This window comes from Chiloscyllium punctatum, chromosome 2 (assembly GCF_047496795.1).
Source record: "Chiloscyllium punctatum isolate Juve2018m chromosome 2, sChiPun1.3, whole genome shotgun sequence".
In the NCBI taxonomy this organism is placed as follows: Eukaryota; Metazoa; Chordata; class Chondrichthyes; order Orectolobiformes; family Hemiscylliidae; genus Chiloscyllium; species Chiloscyllium punctatum.
In genome coordinates, this window is record NC_092740.1 from 72,058,706 (window position 1) to 72,083,104 (window position 24,399).

At 39.9% G+C, this 24,399-nt stretch overlaps 1 protein-coding gene across 7 annotated transcripts in view; it reads left to right on the top strand.

Annotated features, from left to right (window-relative positions):
- ythdc2 (YTH domain containing 2) overlaps positions 1 to 24,399 on the top strand; it is a 153,289-nt gene that overhangs the window by 63,163 nt on the left and 65,727 nt on the right. For all 7 annotated transcript variants that reach the window (XM_072583916.1, XM_072583964.1, XM_072583906.1 and 4 more), the window contains exons 12-14: positions 14,523 to 14,649; positions 18,177 to 18,242; positions 21,675 to 21,853. In XM_072583916.1, the coding sequence (XP_072440017.1) occupies positions 14,523 to 14,649; positions 18,177 to 18,242; positions 21,675 to 21,853 (372 nt within the window). The remainder of the gene's footprint in view (positions 1 to 14,522; positions 14,650 to 18,176; positions 18,243 to 21,674; positions 21,854 to 24,399) is intronic.

The window sequence follows — 24,399 nt, forward strand, 5'->3', positions numbered from 1 at the left end:
TTTGCCAGGTCGATGTTGATGGAGGTGAACAGTGCTATTACGTTGAATGAGATCATTGTTTCGTCTTCCTCTATTTTGGTGTTTTTGATTTTTAGGAATTCCTGGGTGGAGTGGATGGAGTGCTGTGACTCTTCTACTAGGTATTTCAGTCTTGCATGTAGTTCTTTGGCCAGTCTGTAAGTTGGTGTTCCGGGTCATGAGACTGTGGCTGTGAGGGGGGCTCCTGGTTTATGGATTTTTGGTAGTCCGTAGATTCATGGGGTGTTGGTCCCGTCTGGTTCAACTTTTGGAATTCCGTCTTGTTCAATTGTCCGGAATTGTGTAATTTTCTTAAGAGATATGTAATTTTGTTTCCTAGTTGTGGGGTCGGGTCTAGCGCCACTTGTTGGTAGGTGTTGGTGTCTGCGAGTAGTGCATTGGCTTTCTCTATGTAGTCCCTTCTGTTCAGGATGACTGTGAGCCGACCTTTGTCTGCAGGTAATATAACGATGTTTTTGTCTTTTTTGAGGTTTTCTGGTTTTTTTGGATTCACTTTGGAACATCAAATTTAAATGCAGAGTAGAGGGTTAAAGGCAGGATTCTTGACGTCTGGAAGAACAGAGGGATCATGGGGTCTATGTTCATAGATCCCTCAAAGTTGTCACCCAAGTTGATAGGGTTGTTAAAAAGACATATGATGTATTGGCTTTCATTAGGAGGGGGAATGGAGTTTAAGAGCCTCGAGGTTATGCTCAGCTCTATAGCGCCCTGGTTAGAGCACACTTGGAATATAGTGTTCAATTCTGGTCACCTCATTATAGGAAAGGTGTGGAAGCTTTAGAGAAGGTGCCCCTAGGGAGAGAGAGAGAGAGAGAAGAAATTTGCCATGATGCTGCCTGGACTGGAGAACATGTCTTATGAAGAAAGGTTGAGGGAGCCACTGTTCTTTTTTTCCTGAGGTTCTCACAAACTTGATGCAACTGCCACACAACAACTTCTGTGAACAAGCAACTAAATTTTATTAAGCATAATACAGGGTTTCTGGAGGAACCTTTAACACACACCTCGCAGAGCAAAAAGCTCTCTGAACAAGGGAAATAATTAAAAATTAAAGTTTATTAAAGCTTGTACAAGTTTATTAAAGCTTTGACCCCCCCCCCCCCCCCCCCCCCCCCCCGCAGGCATGCGAGGTTGAGTCAAAATCAGACTCAAAAAAGAAAACACATCCTCTCTAGACAGGTCAGTTGCAATGCTTACAAATACTCTGGCCACACCTCTACAGTTACATACCACTCAAGACAACCTCCAGTTACTCAGTGACCTGTTACCCCAGGTACAATGAGATCCTCCTCTGAGATAATGTAAAATGTTAGTGCCCTAATCCTGGGGAATCATTAAGCAGACGATTTCCCGACTCAGTGCTTTTCCCAAGTCAATATAGGTGTGACATACCTCTAGGCAGAAAGCATTTCTGAATGGAAGACATTGAATTGAAAGTTTAACTTGACAATGGCAGGGGAGTGATGTCTAAATGAAGTGTAAATTACAATGGATAGTCATCGGCATGCTTTCATGGTTTTCATCCCCACCCAAAGACAGTGCAGTTTAACCCTTTAATATTACATTAATGTCCAGAGAGAGAGAGAGAGAGAGAGTCCCATTTAATCTTTTAACATTATACTGGGGCTTTTCTCATTGGAACGAAGAAGGATGAGAGGTGACTTGATGGAGGTGTACAAGATGATGAGAGGCATACAGTAGATAGCCAGAGACTTTTTCCCAAAGTGGAAATGTCTATTAAGTGGGGGCATAATTTTAAGATGATTAGAGGAAGGTATAGGGGAGATGTCAGAGATGAGTTCTTTACACAGTGATGGATGCGTAGAATGCACTGCCAGCAGTAGTAGTAGAGTCAGATACATTAGGGACATTTAAGCAATTCTTGGATAAGCATGTGGAAGATCGTACAGTGAAGGGTATGTAGGTTAGTCTGATCTTAAAGTAGGATAAAAGGTCGGCACAATATTGAGGGCCAAGTGGCTTGTACTGTTTTAGATTTTCTTTCTTTAGATTAGATTGCTTACAGTGTGGAAACAGGCCCTTCGGCCCAACAAGTCCACACCAATCTGCCAAAGTGCAACCCACCCATACCCCTACATTTACCCCTTACCTAACACTACGGGCAATTTAGCATGGCCAATTCACCTGACTGTGGGAGGAAACCGGAGCACCAGGAGGAAACCCACGCAGACACGGGGAGAACATGCAAACTCCACACAGTCAGTCGCCTGAGGCGGGAATTGAACCCGGGTCTCTGGCGCTGTGAGGCAGCAGTGCTAACCACCGTGCCGCCCACATTGTTCTATGTTCCACCTTGGGTTCCTTCAACCACACAGTATCAACATCAATTTCACCAGTTTCCTCATCTCTCCTACCACCAAGGTGGTAAAAACAATGACTGCAGATGCTGGAAACCAGATTCTGGATTAGTGGTGCTGGAAGAACACAGCAGTTCAGGCAGCATCCAAGTAGCTTCGAAAGGGCTTTTGCCCGAAACGTCGATTTCGAAGCTACTTGGATGCTGCCTGAACTGCTGTGCTCTTCCAGCACCACTAATCCAGATTCCCCTACCACCATCCCATCCCAGATCCAATCCTCCAACTTGGCACTGTTCTCTTGAACTGTCCAACCTGTCCATCTTCCTTCCCACCTGTCCGCTCCACCCTCCACTCTGACCTGTCACATCACGCCCCCACTTGCATCTACCTATCACCTTCCCAGCTCTCCCCTCTCCCCCACCAACATTCCTGATGAAGGACTTATGCCCGAAATATCGATTCTCCTGCTCCTCAGATACTGCTTGACCTGCTGGGCTTTTTCAATGCCACACTTTTTGCCCTCTGAACGCACCTAGCAAGCCACTTAGTTTGGGAACAGTTACTGATGGGCAACAAATGCTGGTGATGCCCACATCCTATTAAAGAAAAATTAATAATATGAATAGATACACAATCCTCTCCTCTTCTTACAAAGAACCTTCCAGCATCTTCTAGGCACTAATTATTTTATAAATAGGATGCGTTTGGAACAGGTTCATCAGTTTGTTCCATTGTTTGTACCAAATAATGATTGATAATTAAAAACGAACTGAAGAAGGAGGAACTAGAAATATCCTTATTCTGAATGCTAGTGGAGCCCAGCACATCAGTATGAAGGTTGAAGCATATGCAACAATCATGAGCCAGAGGTACTGAATGCCTGATGCTACTTTGCCTCCTGGTGTCCTTTTTGTCCCAGACGCCAACTTTCAGTCAATTTGATTCAAACCACTTGAGGTTAAGAAATGGCAGAATGCACTGAATGCATCAAAAAATATTGACTCTGACAGAAACAGGCTATAGAACTGAAAACGTGTTCAGAATTATCCATGCTTCTAACCAATCTGTTTCAGTACAACTACAATGTTGATGTCTCCTTAACAATGGTGGAAATTCAAGTTACCTATGTCTGCCAGGGGCATTAGTTTAAAGTAAAATGATTTGGGATTGTTTTAGACTCTGTCAGGATCACTTGGCTCCAGACCATGATTCATTCTGTGTCCAAGTGTAATCGAAAGAACCAAGATAGAGTCATAGAGATGTACAGCATGGAAACAGACCCTTCAGTCCAACCCGTCCATGCCGACTAGATATCCCAACCCAATCTAGTCCCACCTGCCAGCACCCGGCCCATATCCCTCCAAACCCTTCCTATTCATATACCCATCCAAATGCCTTTTAAATATTGCAATTGTACCAGCCTCCACCACATCCTCTGGCAACTCATTCCATACACGTACCATCCTCTGCGTGGAAAAAGTTGCCCCTTAGGTCACTTTTATATCTTTCCCCTCTCATCCTAAACCTATACCCTCTAGTTCTGGACTCCCTGACCCCAGGGAAAAGACTTTGCCTATTTACCCTGTCGATGCCCCTCATAATTTTATAAACCTCTGTAAGGTCACCCTTCAGCCTCCGACGCTGCAGGGAAACAGCCCCAGCCTGTTCAGCCTCTCCCTATAACTCAAATCCTCCAACCATGGCAACATTCTTGTAAATCTTTTCTGAACCCTTTCAAGTTTCTCCAAATCTTTCCTATAGGAAGGAGACCTGAATTGCACACAATATTCCAACAGTGGCCTAACCAATGTCCTGTACAGCCACAACATGACCTCCCAACCCCTGTACTCAATACTCTGACCAATAAAGGAAAGCACACCAAGCGCCTCCTTCAGTATCATATCTACCTGTGACTCAATATTCAAGGAGCTATGAACTTGCACTCCAAGGTCTCTTTGTTCAGCAACACTCCGTAGGACCTTACCATTAAGTGTATAAGGCCTGCTAAGATTTGCTTTCCCAAAATGCAGCATCTCGCATTTATCTGAATTAAACTCCATCTACCACTTCTCAGCCCACTGGCCCATCAGGTCCAGATCCTGTTGTAATCTGAGGTAACCCTCCTTGCTGTCCACTATATCTCCACTTTTGGTGTTATCTGCAAACTTACTAACTGTACCTCTTATGCTCGCATCCAAATCATTTATGCAAATGACAAAAAGTAGAGGACACAGCACTGATCCTTGTGGCACTGCACTGGTCACAGGCCTCCAGTCTGAAAAACAACCCTCCACCACCACCCTCTGTCGAATGATTGACATTGAGGCAGTATTTGATTGCCTGTGGCAGGAAGGAATAGAGAGCACAATCTTAAGAGTTAACAAACATAAGACTGTTTAATCGAGACTGTTTAAAAAAAAGCTTTGTATATAAATGCATGTAGCATTTGAAGCCAAACAGAAGGACTGAGCTTAAGTAGAAATAAATAATCTGGAAACCATTTTAGAGACATGGTGACAGGATAACTTCAATATGGACCTGAATTTTGAAGGGTTCAGGATAGTTATGAAGGACAGAAAAGCAGGAAAAGGTGGTGGAATAGAGGGAGCTCTCTTAGTTAATTGTATTATTACCACAGTAGCGGCGACTCAAATGCAGGAAATGAAGAGTTGGAAACAATTTGGCTAGAAGTGAGAAATAATAAAGGCCACAAGTGGGAGTGATGTTTAGGCTGCCGAACAGTAGCCACTAAAAGGAAGAAATGTTAAGAGATTGTTGAAAAGGCAGAGCAATAATCTAGGGATATTTTGATTTACGTATGGACTAGAAAAATCAGATGGGCAAAGATAGCCTAGATGAGGCATTCATAGAATGTTTTTATGATCGTCTTTTTTTTAAGAACAGCATACTTTGGAGCCAGCAAGAGATCAGGCTCTCTATTATACCTGTTTTTTTTTGTGCAATAAATTATAATTAATTATCACATTAGCAAAAGTGCACTTGGTGGAGTGTTGAGCTTAAAAATGATATGTTCAAACCAGACCACGGGCCTAATGCAAAGACGGCCTATTTGACTGGGAGGTGACCACATGACACTGAATTGTCAGAGAGAACTGTCTTGTCGTGCAGTTACATAAGGCCACCTGGATTTGATTTTCAGCTGGTTTTGAAGGTTGGAAAAGCACTGCAATCATTACAAAATGGAGATTCGGCATGTAATCTTAGATTCAGAATAGTAGCCTCTCAACGGACATTTCGCCATCTGAGGGGTTCACAAGATTGGTGCCATGGATTCTGAGATAGAACTCTGAGTGCCATTCACCAAAGTTCTTGATGGAGAGAAGGCAGTGAGAGACTCAGTTGTTTGGTATTTATATGTATATCATGTAGTTTAAGCCAATAGATTTACTCATTAGTTTATGTATATCTCTAACATTAAGTAGATTAAGCTAATAAATTTGCTTCCTATTAAAGTACGTGTTTTTTTTGTATTAGTTTTGATCAGACCTTAAAGTATCTTAAAGATACTTTCAACCTAACAATACAGGTAGCAATGATCGTAATACGTTTGAGATTTGCATTTAGTTTGAGGGAGAAAGGAGTGGTTCCTTCATTATATTTAAAAATTTGAGTAAGGACACTTATGAGATCATAAAATCAGACATGGCTAAAATGAATTGGCAAATTAGGCTAACAGATTGCTATTGTGTCTCTATTGGCCAGACATTTAAGGGGAGATTTCAGAATATACAAAACAGATCCATTCCATGAAATTAGACAAGTACCAAGGGATGGATTCATCCTCCATGGTAAGATAGAAATTTTGGAATCAAACTAAAAGAAAGAGCATGTATATATATTTGTACAACAGTACAAAGGGGCAAGTTGGAATATTGAACAGAATACAAAAACATAGGAAAGGAAGACCAAAAAATTAATTGAAAGCAAAGTTGCAATGTGAATGTGGCTAGTCAGAAATATAAAAATAAGTGGTAAGTTTTTTAAATAAATATTTAAAGAGGAGTAGAGTTGACAAGATGAGAGTTGGTTCTATAGAAGGTGAGACTGGAGAATTAATAATGGAAAAGAAAGAAATAGCAAATGAACAGATATTTTGCATCATTCCTCACTAAAGAGGATATGTGTAACATCTCAAAACCAGTGATAGGTTGGGAAATAGACAGGAGGGACAAACTCTAGGAAAATCACAATCGCCAGAAAAGTGTTACTGAGTAAATCGTTGGAGCTATAGCTGATCATCATTCCTGATAAAGGGCTTTTGCCCGAAACGTCGATTTTCCTGCTCATTGGAGCTGTGCTTTTCCAGCACCACTCTAATCTTGACTATAGCTGATAAGTGCCTGGTTTAGAACAAACAAAAAACAAAGAACAAAACAGCGCAGTAACAGGGCTTTTGGCTGACCAAGACTGGCAACACGTGGCACATTTCTAAACCAAAAACCTTTTGCTTCTATGGTTCCTACCCCTGTATTTCCTGCCTATTCTTAGATCTGTCAAGATGCCTCTTAAACATTACAATTGTATCTGCTTCACATCTCCTCTGCAGTGAATTCAAGCACCAATCATCTTCTGTGTAAAAATCTTGTCTTTCACATCTCCTTTAAATTTATCCCCCACTTACCTTAAATCTGTGCCCCCTACTAATTGAAAATGCTTCTGGTGGTTTCATCCTAGGATCTTAAAAGAAGCTGCTAGCAAGATGGTTGATGCTTTGATTTTAATTTTCCAAAACGCTATTGCTTTGACGCTATCCCAATAGACTGAGAAGAAGTAATGGTGAAAACCTCATAATTAAAGAAACTATGTCAAGGGCATTTGTTACTTTGAGAAGACACACTGGTTGGCAGCTGAAACAGGATTACCGACCGAGGAAAGCAGCAGGAACCTGGAAGCAGCAGAAAGGCAATTTTAGCACTTCATTTAGAAGCTGATAATAAACAGTGGGCAGAAGGAAAAGAAAAGCCAGCCATCGGAATCATGAAAGAGCTAAGAAAGAAATTTAAACTGCTATATAAAATCAAAATGGGAACATTTGAAAATGTATTTAAGCTGAAAACAAGAAAATTCGACTTATGAAGGAATCTTGCAGGAAAAAGAAAAGTCGGAAAGATTTCAAAACACCAAACTTCAACAATTAAGCTACTATTTTAGCTTAGATTACTTACAGATTAGATTTCTTACTTATCAACAAATCCACACCGACCCTCCGAAGAGCAACCCACCCAGACCCATTCCCTTACATTTACCCCTTCACCTAACACTATGGGCAATTTAGCATGGCCAATTCACCTAACCTGCACATTTTTGGACTGTGGGAGGAAACTGGAGCACCCGGAGGAAACCCGTGCAGACACTGAGAGAATGTGCAAACTCCACACAGACAGTTGCCTAAGGCGGGAATTGATTCCGGGTCTCTGGTGCTGTGAGGCAGCAGTGCTAACCACTGTGCCACCGTGCCATCCAGACCATGGTGAGAAGGTTTGCAAAGTCTGCAGCCAGAGAACTTTTATTTCACAATTTGTAAGGAAAAAGTGGATTAGATCACAAAAGGAAGAAGTAGAAACACAGGAAGAAGTAGAAACTCAACCTTGGCTACAGAAGGTGAAAACCCTCAAGCAATGCCTAGCCACCATTTTGACTGGTAAAAGTGGTGTGAAAAACTTCAAAAAAAGGCAGAAAACCCAGTAAGCGGAATGGAGGTACAGTAGCACAATAAACAGATTTTAAACAGTTTAAAAGCTGTAACTTACTACTGAATAGCTAATAACACAACTTAAAGCTTTATTGAAGAATTAAACAGAGTATTACAGAACTTTAAATTAAAATGTCTAGCACATACAGGAAATACTTCAAAATGGCTATGATATAGTGTGTAGCAAGCTGTACAAGCATTCAATTTAAAACATTTGAAGGCAAGCTTAAAGAACAGTTTTTAAATAATTTTGAACTGATAGAGATTTAAAGTAGGTTTACAGTCATAAGATGAATCATGTTGAGAAGAAATTTAAAATATTACTATTGGAGTGATGGAAGGAGTCATCAACAGTGCTATCAAGCAGCACCTGCTCGGGAACGCCCAGTTTGGGTTTTGCCAGGGTCACTCAGCTCCTGATCTCATTACTGCCTTGGTTCAAACATGGACAAAAGATCTGAATTCCAGAGGTGAGGTGAGAGTGACCGCCCTTGACATCAAGGCCATATTTGACCAAGTATGGCATCAGGGATCCCTGGCAAAACTGGAATCAATGGGTAACAGGGGGCAAGCACTCCACTGGTTAGAGTCATACCTGGCACAGAGGAAGGTGGTTGTGGTTGTGGAGTGTCAGTCATCTCAGCTCCAGGATGTCTCTGCAGGAGTCCCTCAGGGTAGTGTCCTAGGCCCAACAATCTTCAGTTGCTTCATCAATGACCTTCCCTCTGCCGTAAGGTCAGAAATGGGGATGTTCGCTGATGATTTGATTGCAAGGTATTCAGCACCATTTGCGACTCCTCAGACACTGAAGCAGTCTGTGTTCAGATACAGCAAGATCTGTGCAATATCCAGCCTTGGGCCAACAAGTGGCAAGTAACATTTGCACCAGACAATGACCATCACCAATAAGAGACACTCTAACTATCATCCCTTGACATTCAACAGTACTACCATCACTGAATCCCTCACTGTCAACATCCTTGTGGCTACCATTGACCAGAAACTCAACTGGACTCACCACATAAACACAGTGGCTACACGAGCAGGTCAGAGACTAGGGGTACTGTGGTGAGTAACTCACTTCTTGACACCCCAAAGTCTATCCACCATCTACAAGGCACAAGTCAGGAATATGGTGGAATACAGAGGAACCTCGATTATCTGAACAAGGTGGGTGGGCGCTATTTCTTTTGGATAATTGATTATTTGATTTGACCTTGAACAGGGGAAGCCATACTGATCAAACGCTGTGCTGTACAGGAGTTTGTTTAAATCTATAATTTTGAGTCTGCTATTTAAACAAACAAATTTTTGCATTCTGCAAATTGCAGGTTAAACTGAGAAGGACTTGCCCTCACACCAATATACGAAATCCCAGCATTAAACAAAGTCCCGAGCTTCTATAATCATGAGCGTTTGTCAGTTTCTGTGAACTCAGTGTCGCAATAGAAAGACAGAAGCACTGCCTTGTGCAGGCATTGACTTTCTCTGCCATTTTTTTCATCAATGGCCCTGTAAAGTGACAGGAATAAAACACTAACTTTTGCAAAAGGCTGTGTAACTAACCCTCATGTAAAAAATATCCAGTCGCTGATGCTTGAGCTGCTTGTGTTTCTTTGTTTTTGCCAGCATTTTCATGTTTTTCAGCACACGTAATCCAAATACACTTCCCTCTTTGATGTAACGTTTTTGTGGGACGTTGAGATCTTCAGATAATCCAAAATTTAGACAATCGAGGTTCCTCTGTACTCTCCACTCGGCTGGATGGGTGCAGCTCCAACAATACTCAAGAAGCTTGCCACCATCCAGGACAAAGCAACCCGCTTGATTGGCACCACATCTACAAACATTCAATCCCTCCATCACTGGCACTCCGTAGTGGCAGTGTGCACTATCTCCAAGATGCACTGCAGAAATTCACCAAATATCCATAGACAGCATTTTCCAAACCCACGACCACTTCCATCTAGAAGGACAAGGGTAGCGGGTACTTGGGAACACCATCACTGCAAGTTCCCTTCCTCACCGTCCTGACTTGGAAATATACCATCGTTCCTTGACAGTTATTGGATCAATATCCTAGAATTCCCTCCCTACTGGCAGTGTGGGTCAATCCATAGCAATTCCTCCCTATTGGCAGTGTGGGTCAACCCACAGCAGTTGGACTGCAGCAATTCAAGAAGGCAGTCCCCACCACCTTCTCAAAGGCAAAATGTGATTGGCTACAAATACTGGCTGTCCAGCGATGCCCAAAGTCCCACAAATTAATTTTTTAAAAAAGAGAGCATAAACAACTTAAGGTTGGACTGAGGCTGGATCTTTAAATTTATTCAAGGCTGAGTTAATTAAATATTTGATAGACCGGAGAGCTGTAGACAGTTAACTGGAGATGGGGCCAACACACAAATCAGCTGTAACCTTATTGAGTAGTAGAGCAAGCCTAAATTGTCAAATGGTTTACTCCTGCTCCAACACCTACATACCTAGGCTAGTGATGATTTACCTGCTTCATGATTTCTAGCCTCTGACCAGCTCTTGTTGCCGCAGTATTTATGTGGCTAGTCCTTTTCAGTTTTTTAGTCAATGGTGACCTTCGGGATGTTGTTAATGGGGTACTCGGTGATGGTAATATCTTTGTTGAGGGGCAATCGTTTCCTATTAGAAATGGTCATTGCCTACCATTTTGTGATGTGAATATTACTTTTCACTTGTTACCTGAAGACTGATAATGACTAGATCTTGCTACATTTGGACATAGACTGCTTCATTATCTGAGGAGTCACAAATGATGCTCAACGTTGTGCAAACATTGAACATTTCCACTTATGATGGGAAGGTTATTGATGAAGTAGCTGAAGATGATTGGGTTTATGATGCTACCCTGAGGAACTACTGTAGAGATAGCCTGGAGCTGAGATTACTGACCTCCAACTGACCTGACAACCATCTTCTTACCTGCCAGGTATGACTTTAACCAGCAGAAAGTTTGCCCTGATTCCCAATGACTCCAGTTTGCATGGTGGAGCAGAATATGAGCTGGAACTAATAAGGATTTCTAAAGAAGGATACTGAGAAAATCGAGCAATTTTAATCCTCATCCAAATTAAAGAAATCAAATTGGCATAGAAGGCCTTGAGGATGAATTCAGAATCTTCAAGGCAATTTCCTACATGTGTTGAGGAACCAATCAGGGAACTGGCTCTTTTGAGACAAGATGAATTATCAATATATTTTTAAAAATTCCTCAAGTGAAGAATCATTATTACGTTGTGGAATTTCATGTTCCTTTTGAGGGTGAGAAAGTTGAAACTGAAATTAATGCTTTAAACTATGAAACAAGCATTGATGAAAGTGGACTGGGATGACAGATTAAAAATTGAGAGGGTAATGATCAGTAGTACACCTCTGTGGCAATATTTCATAACTCTCAACAGGTGTCGTTCTTTTCTCATTTTAATAAATAATGAAAAGGATGCATTATTTGTGACTGCCTAAGAACGATGAGGATGAATGAAAAAATGAGGTTGCTAAGCTTATTGGTAGGCCAGAAGAAAAAGTGTAGCAGCAAATAACTTAACAATCTGCAAAAAATAATTAAAAGAAACACCAGTTTCTACAAATGTCTAAAAAGGAAGAGAGTAACTAGAATAAACTTGGGCGATAACATCAGTGAATTGATAATATGGCAAACTGAGGAACGACTGAATAAATAATTTGTATCTGAGATCATTGTAGGAAACACAAAAATATCTCAAGGGGAAATGAAACAGAGTAACTTATCACTAGAAAAATTATACTAGGCAAATTAATAGCACTAAATGTTGACATGTCCCCAAGTCCTAATGGCTTATGTCCTTTGTCAAGGCTGCAGAAAAAGTCGATTCATTGGGCATAATCTTTCAAAATTCCGAAGATTATAAGGAAATTTCAATGGATTGAAAACTGCATGTAAGGGCTGAGTTTTTCCTAAGCAAAAAAGGGAGGGTGGTGAATGTTGGGGGAGTGGAGAAACACTGGACCGGTAATTAGACCAGCTAGCCTAACACTGGATATTTGGAATCCATAATTGAAGTAATAGTAGAGTGGGAAGGACACTTAAAAAAAATCACAATGCAATCAAGCAGCATTGTTTTATCAAGGCAAGTTGTACAAAAGTCTCAAAAATCCTGCATAGGGATAAAGGTAGTCTAGGTGAGTGGCTAAAATTTGGCAGGTGGAGTGTAATTTGGGAAAATGGGAGCTTATTCTCTTTTGTCAGAAATATAGAAAAACAAAGGATTGTTTAAATTGATAGATTGCAGAATGCTGTGCTATAGAGGAATCTGAAACTCTAACTTGAAGCACAAAAAGTTTGAAACATTGAAAATAGGAGCAGAAGTAGGCCATTTGGCCCTTCAAGCTCAATCATCATTCAATATGATCATGGCTGATCATCCAACTCCATACCCTTTTACTGCTTTCTCCCATTCCCTTTGATTTCTTTAGTCCTAAGAACTTTTTCCAACTCCTTCTTGAAAACTTTCAATATTTTGGCCTCAACTACTTTCTGTGGCAGGGAATTCCACAGGCTCACCATTCTCTGGGTGAAGATCTTTCTCATTAATCTGCAGGGACTGCCAGGAGGACAAATGGAACATTGGCCAGAAAAGAGAAGTTTTGCCACAAACTATATTTACAGTCCTGTTTACTGTTTTGGCCGCCTGACTTGAGTATGCTCGCTTTTGGAAGTAATTAGGTGATGTTGAGTTCTCTGAAGGGTTGTCTTATGAGGAAGATTGAGCAGTTTAGGCCTATGTTCATCGGAGTTTAGAAGAATGAGTAATGATCTCAAAGAAACATGTAAGATTCTGAGGGTGCTTGTCAGGATCCTCCTAAGGGAATCCTCAATAGGGCATGGTTTCAGGAAAAATTATTTTATTTAGGATGGAGATGAAGAGGAATGTATTTTCTTCAGATTGGAATTCTTTACCTCAGAGCTGTGAAAGCTCAATTGTCGAGTATGTTTGAAGTTGAGACTGATTAAATTGTTAAACAATGGGTAGTGAAGGGTTGTGAGCAAGGGTAGGAATGTAGATTTGAGGTCAAGCTTAGATCAGCAATGATTTCGTTGAATGTTGGAGGAGATTCAAGAGACCTGTGACCTTTTTCCTGCTCAAATATCTTATGCTCTTGTATGGTTTACTATCCACATCTGAGAGTTTGGGTTCAACTCAGACAGAATGAGGAGATGGCTAGGTCAACAACTAACTTCAGGCTTGGCCTTCTTTTATGGTAGTTTGTTGTTTATTAAGACTAAAGATTACAATACATGGTATTCAGAGATATACTAGGCTCTAATATTACAAGTACATTTTTGAAAGACTAGTTCATAAACTCTACCCCTAATGCTAGTCAATCTGCTTAACATGCCACTTTGCATCTGTTTCTAACTTTCACATGCCTAGATCTCCATATATTTTTCTCTTTTCTCTCTTCCCCCTTTAAATTTGCCCACCATGTGCTGTTCAGGTCCAGTGAGGAGTAGTTCTGTGACATCATTATAGAGTTACTTCCGAGACCTAAGATTTGCTACCTCTGAAGGCTTAAAATCAAAAATGGAAATTGCTGTGTGGTGTCATTATGTAACTGCTACCTGGAACCATGGTTTCTTTACTCCCATATTGAAATTAAATTAATGTTTGCATAGCACCAATAATTGCAACCTTAGCAAAATTCCAATTGCAATTCAAGTTTGATAAATGAAATGGAAGGATTTTTACATTTATAAACTTTCCACCAAAATTACAATTAGTGTTTCAGCAGTTCGGTTTATTTCCTTTATTCTTTTGGGATTGTGTTTTTCCTGGCAAGGCATTTATTGCCTATCCCTAATTGCCTTTGAAGTGATGAGCTTACTTTCAGAGGACATTTAAGAGTTAACCATATTGTTATGGATTTGGAGTCAAATGTAAATCAGATCAGGTAAGGATTGCAGATTTCTTTCAGTAAAGGAGTTTAGTGAAGTAGATGGGTTTTTAAAATGAGATTAGATGATAGATCCCATGGTCACCATTGTTGAAACTAGCTTTATATTTCAGTTTTATTATTTAAATTCCATTAGCAGTGAATTTTGAACCTAAAGCATTGCCTGGGGATTTGGATAACCAGTCCAGTCACATCACTATGCCGCAATGCACCTTTAGTGTTTCTATGGCCTCTATGACTGAAATAAAAACAGGAAATCTGCTCCTTTTCCCCATTGCATCAGTCCTCTGTTTTGGATATAACTATATTTTGTTAAGCCAACTACCAGCATGAGTTGCATTTCAGTAATATCTTATTTGCTTAAAGCATTTTATAAGAACACACATTTCAGAGAAGATTTGTTAGAGAAGACACATTTCATAGCTGGATTTGGGTGTTCTATAATTCTACAGTGTATTAATATTTGACTCATAAGTTGCTTTTTCTAGTTGACTACAGGCACAGTGAAACAAGCGCTACACCCTTAATGATAGCAGCAGGTCGGGGCTTCCTCAGTCAAGTGGAGCAGCTACTCAGCATGGGAGCAAATGTCAGTGTTAAGGCTTCCAATGGCTGGTAAGGGAATTGGTTTCTTTCTTATGCCTTAGTGATTTATTAATTAAGTTAACTATTATTTTTTGTTCATACACTAATTTGATTATTCCTGCAATGGAGTTGATTTAAATATGGATTATGTTTGCACAACTTTTGCAGGCTGGAAATAATTATGCTAAATTAAGCAGAAAACTTAGCAGAAAGCAAATGTTTTCAGTTATTATCTGGAGATGGAAGTTTGGATCTTGGGAACCTAGACAGGTCTGGATGTATGTTTGCTTGCTGAGCTGGCAGGTTCGTTTTCAGATTTTTTGTCACCATTCTAGGTAACGTAATCAGTGAGCCTCCAGATGGAGCACTGGTGGTATGGCCTGCTTTCTGTTTGTTTCGGTTTCCTTGGATTGGTGATGTCATGTCCAGCGGTGACATAATTTCCTGTGGTGATGTCATTTCATGTTCTTTTTCTCGGGGGTGGTGAATGGAATCCAAGTCTGTGTATGTGTTAATAGAGTTCTGGTTGGAATGCCATGCCATTCTTGTGTGTGTCTCTGCTCGGCTTGTCTGAAGATGGATGTGTTGTCCCAGTGAAAGTGGTGTCCTTCCTCATCTGTATACCTCTGCCAACCATTCAACCCAAACTTTGGGTCCGCTACATGGATGACACCTTTGTCATCACAAAACTAAACAAATTAGAGGAAACCTTCAAGACCATCAATAATACCCTTACGGGCATGAAATTCACTAAAGAGGAGGAAAACAACAACAATCTATCATTCCTAGATGTCGCAGTTGAACGAATAACGAATGGGGAACTTGAAACCAGCGTCTACAGGAAAACAACATATGCGGACTGATTACTGAACTACAGAAGCTATCATCCCAAAATCCACAAACAAAGCTGCATTAGAACATTATTTCAACAAGCCACCACACACCAAAGCACAAAGGAACTATGAAGAGCAGAGGAAAATCACCTATATAGTGTATTCAAAAAGAATGAGTACCCAATGAGCACAGTCCACAGATTTCTCAGCAATAAACCCCAACAAGCAGACAAAACGCATCCATAAACCCTAGCCGTTCTCCCCTACATCAAAGAAATCTTAGAAATGACTGCCAGACTACTTGGACCTCTTGGCATCATGGTAGCCCACTAACCCACCAACAAGCTAATACAGCAGCTAATGAACTTGAAAGACCCAAAACAGACAACAAGCAAAACTAATGTCATTTACAAAGTACCTTGCAAAAATTGTAACAAACACTACATTGGACAAACAGGCAGAAAACTAGCCACCAGGATACATGAGCATCAACTAGCCACAAAAAGACATGACCCATTCTCATTAGTATCCTTACATACATATGAGGAAAGACACCACTTCGACTGGGACAACAGATCCATCCTAGGACAAGCCAAACCGAGATACGCACGAGAATTCCTAGAAGCATGGCATTCCAACTGTAACTCTATCAACAAATACATTGACTTGGATCCCATTTACCACTCCCTGAGAGAAAGAACAGGAAGTGGCATCACCAACTCAAGGAAACTGCAAGACACAAATGGAAAGTGGGCCACACCACCAGTGCTTCATCTGGAGGCTCACCAATGATGTTACCTAGAATGGTGGCAAAATGAAAATAAGCCTTCCAGCTCAGTGAACAAACCTACCTCATGAACCTCAACCTGAGCTACAAATCTTAAAACTCGCTAGACAAGTCTGCTTGTCAACTGAGAGGTTTTATTCATTGATAATTAGTCAATTGCTGTGGGAAAGAGAAACTTTCAGCCTTTTATGAAATTAGTACATTATTAGAATTTTATTAGTATTCAAACAAATTAAATTGTATCAATAAATAAGCCTTTTTCATTCAACTACAAAGGGGGAATTGTATAAAGCAGCTGCAACAAATTACTCTTAACAGGTGCGTTATTTAGCAAAATTGTACACTGGATGACAGAGTAGTACCTGTGTTAGGACAGATGGCAAAGGTTTGATTAAAGAGGTAGATTTATTGACTATATCAAAGGAGGAGAGACGTTGCTAAGCAGACATTTTTTAGGGAAGAAATTTCAGTTTAGGGCCTAGGCAGGTGAAATCACAACCACCGTTGATGGAGTTGTGTAGGGCATGTTATTGAGCAAGAGTAGGAGAAACGCAGAAATGATAAACCATTGTAGAGCTGAGAAGGTTACAGATGTAAGGAGGAGCAAGTCAATGGAGGATTTGAAAATGTAAGTAGGAAGTTTAAAATTGAAATATGGCTTAACCAGGGGCTAACACAAGTCAGTGAATACAAGGGATGGGCAAACCAGAACTTTGAATGAGGAAGGAAATGGACACATGATTTGTATAATCTGAACTTTGTGGAATTACGTCAATGTCATACTGTGTCAAATTTGGTGTCAGCATTGTTGTTGAACACTTACAAACAGCTAATTCCTTTATCAATGTAACACTTTCTTTCAATATGTTGAAAGTGTGATATGTTAATGGCACATAATGTGAGGAGAACTTCTATGTAATTCACACACCTGTCTGTCTGACCTGTCTACCATTCAGGAACAGGAGCAGATTATGTTTCTCGTTCATAGAATCCCTACAGTGTGGAAACAGGCCATTTAGCTCAACAAGTTCATATTGACCCTCTGAAGAGTAACCCTCCCAGACCCATTCCCCTACCCTACCACTCTACATTTACCCCGACCTACCTACACATCCCTGAACACTATCTGCCATGAACTTAGAATGCAGCTGACTTGAATCGTTTCTCTGACCTCCTTTTGATCTGTAACTCTTCACACCCTTGCATAACAAAATCTATCAATGTCAAGTTTTGACATGTTTCAAAATTCACCTTGCTTCAATATTTTTGTGCAAAGGAGAGCTTATTGATTCACTTATGAATGTTTCAACTCTGCTAAGACTGTGCCCTATTCTGGTCTTGCCTACGAACTTCATTGGTTGTGAATATGTTGATATATTTCAGTACCTCCACTAATTAGAGAATTGATTCCTTGCACAGATGTGCAAATAAAATCATATTTATTTGTTCTTACATAATGTTTGTCAACACGCCAATATTTTCTAAAACCATTTTTCAGCTATAAATTACTAATGACAAAAAGTGTTTCCTAATAAAAAGAAAAGTTGAAAGAACTGTGGACATTGTAAAACAAAAATGGAAATTGATGAAAAAGCTCAGCAGGTCTGGAGAGAAATCAGAGTTAAAAGAGCTAATTAAAAGGAACTTTTCCAGCCCTAACTAAGAGAAACATGTCCAGTTAAAGCAATCAAAATGAATTCCGTAACTTCCAATTGATCCGATTACAGGTCTGTATCGTTTAGACTTTGTTTCCGTTCCTTACTGGTAAATATAACATGCCAATAAATGTTCTTTTGTATATATTTTACTGGGATTACATCAATAAACTTACCTTTAAAATTTTTTACTCCTTTTGGATAGGAGGCAAAGGTGGCCCTTGAAGCTATCTTTATAGTGCCCTGTGCTTCACAACTAATTTGTTTTTTCAATATTTCCAGGATAGCTTTGGACTGGGCTAAACGATTTGGTCAAAGTGACATTGTAGATCTTCTAGAATCTTTCAAGTAGGTACAGAAATTAACTGTTGTTGCAATATAAATCTGTTAATCACCTTCATATGAGAGAGCCAATCTAATAAATGTATTGCAATAAAATATCCCTTTTTTCAATCTTGGAAAATGTATGTTCATGCAAAAATGCAATAAATGATAGTGCTGGTATTAAACAGTTCCAATTTAGGTTTTGAAGGGTAGTAGTGCATCTGTCCCAATTCTTGAAGGTGGACGTGAAGACAGAGGTTATAAATCTGTGAAGGGCCAGGAAAACCTTGATAACTACTCTTAGAAGGAACTGGGAGCAAGTGACTAGGAATGCCAACTCATAGAGTATGAACAGGAATATTTAATGACCTAATGGCCAGTGTCAGTGCGTACACCCTTTATGTGACATCTACCTGCTAGCACAAGTGTGGTATGCCCTTATAAGCACACCAACTAATGATACCAACTGCACCCCTATCCATTACTATTCCTGCATACCTTCAGTTATTCAATTGTGGCATAAGGACTCAAACACATTAGTGCTGTTGTGTAGAGCAAAGTGCCATGCAAAAGAAAAGATGGAAGACAGTGAAGTTTATATCTCTTGATCTCTACATAGAGAATAGTTTCTGAATTTTCATGCTGCAGCATCCAGTTACTGAGAACATCAAAGATAATGGCATGCTCTAGCTTTATGCCCCTTTTAAATTGTCAGTTCAGCTTTATTATGCTATCGTGCATAATGAAAAATTTGCAGATGTTACCACAGACCTTTTTCTTCTCACCCAATGCCCCTCCTTCACACTGACCTTTCCCTTTTGAGTTATGACTTTTGGTAATCCAAGAACTGCCACCCTCACAGCAACAGGAACCCATGGAGAAAGAGGAAAGAGCACAACAATGTAGCATTAATGTAATTGGTCCAGCATTTCACCACCTGAAACTTGAAGCCACCAGTTCATACCCTTCATTGCACTTAGTTTGAAGGTTAGTATGGATCAGCACATGGAGAGCCACCACATATAAGTGTACAGTAACCAGGCCTGAAGTAAGAAGTGGTTTGTTTGCCATCCTATCACAAAGGGAGGACCAAGTGGAAAGGTTCTTTTGTAGAGAACTCTGAGGACCTAGTTGGAGTGGCATACAGGAGATCGTTGAATTGGCATGCATACCACAAGTAGCTTGTCTTCTGTCACTAGGGATCCATTTCCAAGTTGGCAGAAGTCATGGCATAGCCCTTGCAAGCTTCTGCTTCGTCTCCCTGTTATCCTACAGACTCAAAGGCATCCAAGTGCTGTCCCCATACAAATTACAGCCTTTGTGTACTTAGGCACTTAATCTTCTACCATTCCCCTGAGAATACTCTTCCTGGAATGTACAGGAAGTCTCCAAAACAACTCCTAAAATACTTGCCAACAGAGCATCCCTTACCACACCATAGCTGGGAATATCTTGACATGCAATTTTCTTACACTGTTCTCTGTCTGAGGAAATCCTCCCAGAGGTAGAGTAGCTTTTAACCTTTCAGGGGAATCTCTAAAGTGATCTTTGCCAGACACATCCAAGTAAAGTGTCAAGGACAGCACATGCACCCTTCATTGCACTCTGATCTGACCAATACATTTGATTCATGACGTTTTGTAAAATGTAGTCCAAAGATTTGCATGTTCATGTAACTTGTTCATAATTCTGGAATTGTTCCATAATATGAAAAATAAGTATTAGGAGTGGGAAAATTGAAATCTTCGATACCCAGACTCTTGTCATACAAGGTTGTGCAATAGCCCCCATATCATTTACAATCTATCTAGTAGTGATTGACCACATTATCAAAGATGAACTGACCTTTGTCGGCATTAAATACTGCCCAATGAGAAACTGCTCATCCCCTATTGTCTCATTGACAAAGTTGGACCGCCGAACAGAGACATACATGAGTTTGTATTAAACTGCGGTCAGGTTTGCAAGCGACTCTTGATCTCTCAATTTTGCCTGTCCTTGATCATGACTAAAATAAAACTTGTGTATCAACACACACCTGGCCAGCCAAATAATCCAAACCCTATATATGTTGAAGGAGAGACTCTAGTGTATATTAAGTACCTCCCTTATCCTGTGAGCTGCCCCTTTGAAAAAGGTAACTATTGACAAAGGCAGCAGCAAGTCTTTGAGGAAGAGCTTTGCAAATCAACATAAGTCCTGGTGTACAGACCTGTTGTTGGCATATTCCTGTATAACAGTGAGACCTGGCCTATGGGTCAGTGACACCTAAGCACACTAAGGATATCACATCAGTCATGACTCACTGTGTCCTCCTGTTGCAATGAGAGGACCATTGAATGAATTATAGTGTCCACCTTGAAACCAACTCCACAAGCATTGAGGCAAAACTCCTGAAATATCGATTTCAGTGGGCTAACCACTGTATTACACTAGTTCTTGATCCTCAGATCAGTTGGCATAGGGGTAGGAATTCTGATGAGGTAGTGGAGTCCGTAGGGTAGGATTTGCTTCCTCCTTTTTCCCCTCTGCTACATTCTTGATTCATTGTTTGAAAAGTTGTTACTCTAAATATTGATGGACAAGTGTTTCTGCTTCCCGTTCCTGTTTTCTCAACTTTTATATGACCAAATTTCCAGGAGAAGATGAGCAAAACACAGACCACTTTTTAAAAAAAAATTCATGTGATGAGTGCATTGCTGACTAGGTTGGCACTTATTGCCTTTCCCAGAGGGCAGTTAAGAGTCAACTCCTTGAAGCTCTTTTTGAGCTGAGGTATTGACATTAACGATTAGTAGCAAGCTTTACCCAATCATTCAAAATAGTGTTAACTTGCCCACTGATCAAAGAGTCAAAAATCTGGTCTGCTCAGTTAATTAGAGACCCGTGACTGAAATTCACTGTTTCCTTTTAATTGAGGGGTAGCCCTTACTGTTTCAATATAATACTTCCCTATCAACCATTTCTGTTGTTATTTTGAGATTCTCATGTCAAATGCAGTCAAGTTCTGTGCTAGCTAGTTGTCCTTTTAATCACTCATTGTCTTTTAAATAATGCTTTTTTGTGTATTTTCAGACACTGCATAATTGTAATTGTACTGGAGTTCAAACTAGTGATGGTAAAACTATTTTAGATTAGATTAGATTACTTACAGTGTGGAAACAGGCCCTTCGGCCCAACAAGTCCACACTGACCCGCCGAAGCGCAACCCACCCAGACCCATTCCCCTACATTTACCCCTTCACCTAACACTATGGGCAATTTAGCATGGCCAATTCACCTAACCTGCACATTTTTGGACTGTGGGAGGAAACCGGAGCACCCGGAGGAAACCCACGCAGACACTGGGAGAATGTGCAAACGCCCACAGTCAGTTTTGTGTTCTTGAGTAGTTTAAAACAGTTTATGCAATTTACTAATATTTAATTGTGCTAATATTTTAATTTTGTTCACCAGTTCTTCAATAGATTTAGGAAATTTGGATGAGTGTGTCCTGGTCCAGTCAAACGGTGGTGAGTTAAGTCAAGAAGATAAAGATGTTTTAAGTGTCTACCACCACAGCTTTGATGATGAAAAGGTTGACCTGGATTTAATTATGCACCTTCTTTATAACATTTTTCAGAGCTCTGATGATGGTAAGACATTGGTTTGAGAATTGCTAATATTTCTTTTCAAACTGCTATCACTTTATTAGCACAATTAACCTACAACCACTGTATGCATTACACTAGATTTTGTCTGTTTAAATAGTATGGAAAAAATGTGGAAATATCTCGTTTCGTCACATTTTCCAAATAAAGTAACAGAAAACTAGGTAAAACTATAAAGGCATAGGAATTTCTATAATATTTTTGATAAGGAAAGGAATTGACAAATTGAGCATTGGTCCAATAAGAAGTGAGACTGAAGAATTGCTGTCAGAAAAGATATGGTAAATGAGGCAGACAGGTAGTTTGCATTACTCTTCATTATAGAGGATACACCCTAGAAGCAACTACATATCAGGAATGGAAGGCAAGGAGGAGCTCAAAAATGATAATTAATAAGAAGTGGTATTGAGTAAATTGTTAGAACTGTGGGCCAAGTGTTGAGGTCCCAATTGACTTCATCCTAACGGTGATATGTTTGTATTAATTTTCAAAACATCCCTAAATTTGAGAAGGGCACCATCAGATTGGAAGATAGCAAATGTAGCTCATTTTTATATAAAAAGAGGAGGCAGAAAGCAAACTATGGACGAGTCAGCTTAACATCTGTCATAGGGAAAATGTCAGAAGCTGTTACTGAAGAAGTTATAGCAGGACACAGGGCAAATTCACAGTAATCAACAGAGTCAGCATAGTTTTGTACAGAAAAATTATGTTAATCTATAATCTGTTGAAGTAATGTGTGCTATGGACAAAGTGGAGCTGGTGGATGTATTACACTAGATTTCCGGAAAACATTTGATAAAGTGCCCTGTCAAAGTTGTTACAGAAAATAAAAGTTCCAAATCCACGGAGTGTCAGCTTTCGTTTGGATAAAAGATTGGCTGCATATCAAGAGGCCAGAAGTGGGGCATAAATTGGTCTTTTTCAGATTAACGAGATGTCACAAATGGTGTGCCACAGAAATCTGTTCTGGGATCTGCACTTTTACAAATAATATAAATGACTCTGAAGAGATGCAAGGTATGGTTGTCAAATTTGTTGATGACAGAACAATAGTTGGTAACCAAAGTTGTGAACATAAAGGAGCTACAAAGGATACAGATAGGTTAAACGAGTGAACAAACTTTGGCAAATAGAGTATTGTGTGGAAAAATATCTGAACTGAGAAACTATAAATTTCAGATGCACAGGGATCTGAGTGTCCTAGTGCATATATTGTAAAAGTTAGTATGGAGGTACAGTGTGTGATTGGTAAAACTAATGGAATTTTATTGTTTATTGAAGTTATGCTTCAGTTGTACAGGGCACTGGAGTACAATGTGCAATATCGGTCTCATTATTTGAGGAAGGGCATAAATGTGTAAGAAGTAGTTTTGAGATTTATCAGACTAATGCTGGGAATGAATATGGTGTTAGGAAATGTACAAGATTATAAAGCATCTTGACAGGGTGGGTATGACAGATGAGGCAAACTTATTTCTGTGGATCATGAGTCTTTTGAACATGCTCTCTGAAAAAGTTGTGTAAGTAGAGTTATACAGATCTAACAAAATAAGTACTCTTTGGTTCATTGAGTCTGCTCCAGTCAACAGCAAACAGCTAATTTTTCTAATCCCATTTCCTGGCACTTGGCCCATAACCTTCTGTGCCTCTGCAACACAAGTGCACATCTAGAGTTTCTTCTTCTACCATCCATGGAGGCAACGAGTTCCAGATCCCCACTCTTTCCTGGGCGAAAGAATTTGTCCAAGCATCCCATGTAAACCTACTGTCCCTTACCTTTAAGTATATGCTCCTGGTAATTGATCCTTCCACCAAGGAAAAGTGTGTTTTTCCTGCCCAACCTATCTTTGCCCTTCACAGTTTCATACAGGGAGTTCCGGGTTGTGAATGGGTTCCATTCCTGGGTCTGTTTGTACATTTGTACTCAAGTTGGAATACAATACAAGATAACAGAACAGTTGTTTCTAAGTACAAGAGTTGTTCATATGTTGGATATTTAAAATTGCAACCTTTATATGGGATTGAGTTTGCAATTTGGGCATTTGTAAATCACCACCACCTGTTTTCCACCCCCACCTTTACATTTCAAGAATGGCCCCCTCCGTCGTCTCTGCTGTTAGGAAAACAACACCAGTTAATTGCCAGGCAACATTCAAAGATTGCATCCGAGGAATCTCCACTTCTGGAATCCCTCTAAAATAAGAGAATGATACACAAATAATTCCCATCAAAAAAAAGTTTTATATTGAATCAGACTCCTGAAACTATATTTAAATATGCAACTAACATGATGTCAGAGCAATGGAACAATCTGTTTTCAATGAGCTAAGACCAACACCTGGAACATTATCACTTGCCCAAACTTCATTCATCACCTGAGTAAACTCATGATTGTAGCTTTTTAGATAGGGTGTTAATCTTAGAATCTGGAGTACTTCTTTGAATATTTTTAAGGTGGGATGAATAGATTCTTTGTAAGCCAAGTGGTTGAAAGTTTGAGGTGTAGGTGGGAATGTAGATTTGAGATT